Source organism: Thalassophryne amazonica, chromosome 13, assembly GCF_902500255.1.
Source record: "Thalassophryne amazonica chromosome 13, fThaAma1.1, whole genome shotgun sequence".
NCBI classification, from domain to species: Eukaryota; Metazoa; Chordata; class Actinopteri; order Batrachoidiformes; family Batrachoididae; genus Thalassophryne; species Thalassophryne amazonica.
In genome coordinates this window covers 16624710-16632946 of record NC_047115.1, presented here as the reverse complement: position 1 = coordinate 16632946, position 8237 = coordinate 16624710, and the positions used below count along the sequence as shown (strand labels likewise).

The 8237-nt window shown below is 43.1% G+C and overlaps 1 protein-coding gene across 1 annotated transcript in view; it reads right to left on the bottom strand.

The window, feature by feature from the left end:
- Positions 1-1046: 1046 nt before the first annotated feature.
- LOC117523777 (mitogen-activated protein kinase kinase kinase kinase 3-like) overlaps positions 1047-8237 on the bottom strand; it is a 116938-nt gene continuing 109747 nt past the window's right edge. Inside the window, 5 exon segments of the mRNA XM_034185392.1 lie at positions 1047-3189; positions 5146-5201; positions 5347-5417; positions 8066-8111; positions 8114-8157. Coding sequence (XP_034041283.1) covers positions 3102-3189; positions 5146-5201; positions 5347-5417; positions 8066-8111; positions 8114-8157 — 305 coding nt within the window. The 3' untranslated portion in view covers positions 1047-3101.

Here is an 8237-nt window from a genome sequence, read left to right as displayed (position 1 = left end):
AGGACCCAGAACACATCCCTGATGAACACCAGTTTAATGGGTCTCAGAACCTTTACAGCACTGACATCTTTATAATACAGACAGATTACTAGTAGTACCATATTATTTCCATTTATTAAAGACTGATGTAAGTCAGTGGGCCATTGAGAGTCCACAAGTGACCCCTAGTGGTCCCCAAGTATATTAGTAAAATATCACATTTTTAATTATATTCTAACTGAAAAGTGTTTCTCAAACTGTTTAAGATGACTCAAAAGTCCAATAGATGGTGGAATATATGTCTTATTGTCATTATTAACTTAACTCTTATGCAAATTATTATCATTTTTGGCTATTAGGGGAGTTAGGCTCTTTCGTTTAAAAAAAGTTGGATAAGTGGTCTTGGTGTGAAAACATTTGAGAAACATTGATGCAAATTAAGTCCAAAATAGATTCAGTGACTTGGAACTGAATCTAATGGTCATGGTTTGAAGAAATTTGAGTACAAAATGATTTACATCAATAATCCTCATATTTAATTTGTCCAACTATTTATTGCCCCTGAAAATGGAAGTCGTGTGTATAAAAACGGCTGATGTCTCTGTTCCTTCTCTTGAATTAAAGCTGAAAGTCGACACTACAAGCATGTCAACTGTTTCATTTCAGTTGTGGCCGAATACAGGGTGTGTGCAACGCTGTCCAAATACTTATGGGCCACACTGTATGATGGTTTTGAGATCTCAGAATTGTAAATTTGAAAGCAAACAACAACAACAACAACAACAAGACCTCAACAAAAAATAAAACCAAAATCTTGACATTGACTCCCTCCACAACCCTGGATTTGTATATTGGCCTAAAGTATGACAATACGGTTAAAAATAAAAGCCGTTTTACATACGCTGAAGGGATAAAAGGCTAACCAGGAAGTGGGCGTGGCTGCACGGGTTACGAAGCCCAAATCTAATTTTTAAACAAACTTGTAGTGTTTGTCTTTGGAGAACCCTGAGAGCAGTTTTCTGATGACAGTTGCTCTGACGTTCTCAGCAAAATGGCAATTTATTTTCTTGTGATCATTAAAATGGTCCTTGTTTCATGTGGTGCAAACTCCAGCCATCCTCCAGCTCCTTACTGCTAACAACAGCGGCTCAAAGCGAACACGCTGGAGGAACATGCACACGTTTTTTTCCTTTTTTTACGCCAGCAAACAAAACAACACAAAACAAAACCTGTTGTTGCTCCTCAGAAGCACAAACTGTGACTTGTGAGAGATCTGTACAAGATGCACTTTATGCACACACACACACACACACACACACACACACACACACACACACACACACACACACACACACACACACACACACACACACACACACACACACACACACACACACACACACACACAGTCATATATTATATAATGACATCACATTTGTTTAGCAAATACCTTTTTCTCTGTGCAAATTGTTAACACCAGTGGTTCATAAAAAAAAAAAAAATCATAATTTGCATAAACAAAACGAGAAAATTAAGCTTTGCGATTAAAATGTCATAAAATTAAACGGATCAGGCTGAAACCAGGAGGAACAAACTGAGTAAAAACTAATGAGCAGAACTCATAATAGTCACTCTGTCGGTGACAGTCGCTATGGCGCTAACAACCAGGAGGTTGCGATGATGGCGCATGCTAAATAAAAACGACCAATCAGTGCTGCTTCCTGTGTTTTCGCTGTCCAATCCTGAGCTATAGTTCATTATAAGTTTACAAACGCTGCCCACCTGTGGCGGGCTTCGGCCTGAATTCGCCAACCTGCCGCTGCTCCAGCTTGTCGTCACGACAGCACGCCCGTTTGTCTCCACACTCGTACTGTACACACACACACACACACACACACACACACACACACACACACACACACACACACACACACACACACACACACACACACACACACACACACACACACTCTTCTAGTGTTCGTCTCCATCCAAACAAAAATATTATATTATATTTACAACAATTAAATAGAGGTCCATTAAGCACTTGTGTAGTGTGGTGACGGCTATTAATGAGAAAGCTCTTAAGTCTGTTTTATCCTCTTTTGTTTTTTAAACCGAAACAGGAAGACAATCCCAATCGGTAAAGTTTTAACATGCCACAATAAATAAAATTGCAGTAAAAAAAAAAAAGAAAAAGAAAAAAGGAGAGCCAGAGCGAGGAACAGGTGATATTTTCTGTGCAACATGGCGTTTCTGTGCAGGTTCAGAACTAGTAGCGCTAGCAGTACATGTAGGATGAGTAGCAGCAGTGCTAAAGTTAGACGGTGCTCGGTGCGGTTTTTCCAGTGAGGCGTATGGGGGATGGGGGGCAGGCGGTTTTGTGAACGAGTCTCGATTCTTCAGCTGAAGACACCAAAGGAGCTGGATGACCCATCATCTCATGTCACTATGCCACCTTTCAAAATGTCCCCGGTGTGGTGCAGGGTCCTATGTTCTGTAGTGGTCTTCAGGGGTCCATTCAGTTTGAAGGAACTGACCTGAATCTGTTCTGCACGTCTCCTGCTTGTTTCTCATCCATGAACCGATTCAAGTGGAACGTGCAAAGATTTAATTCTGCTCATAACGCTTGTTTGTTGTAGTGATTTTGTGGTTCTTTTCACGTTTGGTGTTCTCTCACTCTCTCTCTCTAGGTGGATGGAACCGATCATATTGTGGATATCTTCTGATTTATTTGGTGTTAGTGAAAACTAAACAAGCAGCAGAACATCTGGCCAATATTTGATCCACTTGGTAACATCAGCATGTGTGCTGACATCCAGCTTTTCTAGAAAATGTGTAAGTTGTAAGATGTGGACCCATAGAGACCTCCACCTCAAAGAGAGCCTGAAGTGGTCCCTGGCTTCACTACATTACGGCGTGCTGATATGCAAGCTCTATTTATAATTGGCGGCAACCTGAAAACAGTGTCCTGGACTTGGATGCCACCCGCCTCCTCGGGCGGACTTCCAGCAGGCTGGTTGTGAAGATTAAGGTTGGTTGCATGGGTACTTAGCGGTAGGGTTGGCGTGGGTGGCGGTGATTCTCCCGGCGGCTGGCTGTCCGTTTCTAGAGCGTGTGTATCAGTAGCTGTTTTCATGGCCAGCCAGGATGTACAGGTTGCTGTGGGCTGTAGGGTTTTCGGTAGGTCTGCTCTCCAGAACCACCACTCTGCAAAACAATCACAATTCCCTTAAGCTTGAAAGGACGCCACAAAATATTCATCACATCAAAGGTGTTGGTCACACTGGAGTTGACAGCTGGAATTTGGGCGGCCAAGTATCTTTTTGAAAGTCCTGCAGTCCCACGACATGGAGCCAGTCAGTGTACACGAATATCAAATGTCACGAATGCAACTGAGTAAGATCACTGACGGAGTAAGAGTCTATTGTCCTATATCGAACCTCGAGGTCCTATATAGATCTAAGGGTCCATGCAGGACATCGGGAACCAAATTTTAGTGCATCCCTGAGACTTAGCCCTGGATACAGAAGAACAAAGGGGAGGAGACTCCCTATGACTCCCCCTGGATGGGACGCAGGTTACTTCCCCAGCCATGGTGAGTATGTGGACTAACCAAAAAAATTGAATGATCCGCACCACTGAAACGCTCCCATGCAAAAAAGTTTTATTAGTAAAGGCGAGACGTTTCGGGCTACTGCCCTTCCTCAGACGAAATGTCCCAGTCCACCAGGAGTAGGTGGACTGGGACATTTCAGCTGATGTCTTTTATCCAAGGATATACATAGGTACCGAAACAAGGAATTGAACCATTGGTTCTGTTGGTGGGACAACTACTGGTTGTTCCACTCCTTATCCCACTGCTTACTAACAACACTCATAAATAAGTTGTGTCATCGTATTCAAGTTGTTTTGCTCCACAGCAGATAGGATATGTATCTGTACATTGATTTGGCACAAATTTTTACGCTGGGTGTCTTTCCTGATATTCCATGGAGAAAGGGCAGAAGTGGTTTTGAACTGAGAACCTTCTGCTTTGGAAGCAAGTGCACTAACTGTTTGCCAGCCACAAATGCTCCACATACGATCATAAAAGGTTTTGAAATGCCAGTGTGACCAACTTTTTTGCCTCAATTCCTGATAAAACAACCCCCACCATACAGCAGTGTTGTGTTTTTCATTGGGGTGGAGGGTGGAAAACAACTTAAAAACGTGGCCAGTGGAAGCTTTGCAAAGATTTGAGATTTACTGTAGCTATAGAACATGAGCAAAGGACCCACACAGGCATTGGCCCAACCCTGAAAAAGCCACATTATTGTCACGAACAAAGCAGAAGATGATGATCCAACAATCCTAAAATAAGCCAGACACTGAGCCACGAATGACACCACAGTCACCCTCAGGAAACCTAAAGAAAGCATTATGCTCCTTACACACAGACCCCATAAACTTACACTCTGCATAATAACACTGCAACCATAAACACCAATAGCTTTGTTCCAAACAGTCATTATGTCCATTTTACAGATTTATACAGGTTTTACCAACACTGACCTGCTTTTATTTTAATATCACTCCAGTATTAGAAATGCATCAACTTTTTTTTTTTTTTTACATTAGATTGATGCACTGCTAAAGTCCTAACACAGTGGAGTCCAAAGACATTCTAGAAAGGGCCAAGAGGGGGCAGGTTTTCTTTGCAACCACTGACTCCAGCAGGTGATTTCACTGATTAAACATCACTGAGCAGATGGAATGAGTTCCTGAGTGAAATCTCCTTTCTGGAATGTATTTGGACGCCACTGTCCCTAACCAGAGTTCCAAAAAGCTGCATCAGAGGTTTGGTGTTTATGGTCCCAATGCTTCAAGGGTAAACTCTCGAAAAAATTTGTCTCATTATGTTAAACCCCGTCTGTTCCTCAAATACTCCTGACCCATGCAGCTGGCATTAAACAGCCCCAAGCCCTGAGAGAAAGAGGCAGAGTTTGGACCAGCTGTGGCCAAGGAGCAGTGAGGGTACCTGGGCAGAGAGAGGCCTTCGTCCTCGGCCTCCGGGTGTCTACAGTCAGCACGTCTTCAGTGATGAAACATCAGAACAGACGTTAACAGAGCCTGAAGTGTTTGTGTTCAATGCCATTTACTGGCAGGTGTGTTGTGTTTTCTCACCTGTCTGACCCGAGTAGTCTGAAGATACGTGTGCTGTCAGAGATCTCCTGTGTGATCTGAAAAGAGAGAAACAGAGACTGAGGTCGAAGCAGGACGAGTGCAACATTTTCCAAGCTATGCTGGTCATTTCATGTTGGATGAAATGACCATGATGGATTACCTCATGGATTACTACCCAAGTCAGCGAGTACACAGTCTCACCTCGTTTGTCTTGAAACTCCGACCCTGCATGCCATGCCGCCAGAAGGCCAACACACTGTCTTGGAGACAAACTGCAAAACAAACCCCATCATGGATTAAATAAATGAGGATGAACGATTTCAAACTCTACACACAAACCCAAGTTCAAATATCTATTAATTTTCTTATCCCAGGCAGAAGAATTCCCAGCGGAAGTCAAGTCTGGGTGCTTGCACTGTCAATGCGTATTACTGTATACATTGCAACACGGAACCTCTTTGGATTCTGGATATCAACTATGCAGTCAGACTACCGGTCCACCCCCATCACTCAAAAGAAGCCATCTTCCCTCAGCCAGGTAAAATCAGGGCACCCTCATATTCTTCTCCATCTAATGGCGTCCTCAACACTCAGGCACCTACAGTGAGGAAAATAAGTATTTTAACACCCTGCGATTTTGCAAATTCTCCCACTTAGAAATCATGGAGGGGTCTGAAATTTTCATCTTAGGTGCATGTCCACTGTGAGACAAATAATCTAAAAAAAAAAAAATCCGGAAATCACAATGTATGATTTTTTTAATAATTTATTTGTATATTACTGCTTCAAATAAGTATTTGAACCCCTGTGAAAATCAATGTTAATATTTGGTACAGTAGCCTTTGTTTGCAGTTACAGAGGTCAAACGTTTCCTGTAGTTTTTCACCAGGTTTGCACACACTGCAGCAGGGATTTTGGTCCACTCCTCCATACAGATCTTCTCTAGATCTTTCAGGTTGGAGTTTCAGCTCCCTCCAAAAATTTCTATTGAGTTCAGGTCTGGAGGCTGGCCAGGCCACTCCAGGACCTTGAAATGCTTCTTACGGAGCCCCTCCTTTGTTGCCCTGGCTGTGTGTTTGGGGTCATCTGAGGGAAGGAAGTTGTTTGCCAAAATCTCGCAATACATGACCCCATCCATCCTCCCTTCAATACGGTGCAGTCGTCCTGTCCCCTTTGCAGAAGAGCACCCCCAGAGTATGATGTTTCCACCCCCATGCTTCACGGTTGGGATGGTTTTCTTGGGGTTGTTCTCATCCTCTAAACATGGTAAGTGGAGTTGATTCCAAAAAGCTCTATTCTGGTCTCATCTGACCACATGACCTTCTCCCATGCCTCCTCTGGAAAATCCAGATGGTTATTGGTGAACTTGAAACGGGCCTGGACATGTGCTGGCTTGAGCGGGGGGGCCTTGCTGCCCCTGCAGGATTTTAAACCATGACAGCATCATGTGTTACTAATGTAATCTTTGTGACTGTGGTCCCAGCTCTCTTCAGGTCATTGACCAGGTCCTCCTGTGTAGTTCTGAGCTTTCTCAGAATTCATCCTTAGCCCACAAAGTGAGATCTTGCATAGGAATCCCAGACCGAGGGAGACTGACAGTCATCTTGTGTTTCTTCCACTTTCTAATAAATAATCATAACAGTTGTCTTCTACCAAGCTGCTTGCCTGTTGTCCTGTAGTCCATCCCAGCCTTGTGCAGGTCTACAGTTTTGTCCCTGGTGTCCTTAGACAGCTCTTTGGTCTTGGCTATGGTGGACAGGTTGGAGTGTGATTGATTGTGTGAACAGGTGTCTTTTATACAGGTAACAAGTTCAAACATGTGCAGTTAATACAGGTAAAGAGTGCAGAATAAGAGGGCTTCTTAAAGAAAAATTAACAGGTCTGTGAGAGCCAGAATTCTTGCTGGTTGGTAGGGGTTCAAGTACTTATTTGCAGCAGCAACATACAAATACATTATTTAAAAAAATCATACATTGTGATTTCCGGATTTTTTTCTTTTTTTAGATTATGTCTCTCACAGTGGACATGCACCTAAGATGAAAATTTCAGACCCCTCCGTGTTACATGGCCAAAGTGTCAAAGCTGACACTCCCTCAAAAGGCAAGTGATACTCCTCATCCTAGTCTACTCAAGTTACCCCTCATTTGACACAAAGTCAGTCCAGTGGTACTCAGGACTTTCCAGAGAGATCTGGTACCAAAGACCTCTAGTCATTCTTTTAGGTCTTTCGTTAACTTGCAAGCGTCATAAAAGGAGACAGGAAGCCCCAGGATCCTGAAGACTTTGACCTTGGTTCTGCTGCAAAGATCTCAGCATCGCCAAACACCTCTGTCCAGTGACCTCATGACTCCATCAGCTCTTCCCAGGAGTCTCTTGATCTCAAAGGCTGAAGACCTTGAATGTTACTGCAGAGAGAAGCGAGAGCCTCTACAAGTTCAACACTTTCACCACATACAGATCCACTTATGACGAGCAACTCCAGGAAGTTATTAAAAGGCTGGACCTTAATCTTTATTCAGGACAACTGTAAAATCCGACACTCAGATTCTTCACTCAGGTTCTTAAGTGCTGCGATCAGGGTATCCACAGATCCCCCAAAGATCACAGCATTGTCTGCAATTGATACGATGGCCCTACGCAGTACACTTTAATGCTGGATAAGACATATTTTGTATCGGTCAGTGTAACTAGATTTCAGGCATTTGTGACATTGTAGTAGATGATGTTCCAACATCTACCTACTTCGACCAGTAAAATGCAGCTATCCAGCTTTATTCATCATAACTGCAACAGTACTCCAATTTCATTCAAACTTGGATATCCACGGGGAATTCTCATGCCCGTTATTCTCAGTCCATCTTACTGTGGTCAGGTCCACTTTCATGACTAAGTAATTTACAATATGACGGTGTAACTTCACCTATAGCTTCAATCTGGAAGTTGAACGTGAGCTCAGCTGACAACTTCTGCTGGACTTTAATCTCCCTTGGAGATTCACTATCTTTATACATCCTGAAAGAAAAATGCGGGAAAAGTAGCAGCTCAAGCAAATGCCTAGTAATCTGGTGTAAATGTCTGAATTTGACCTGATC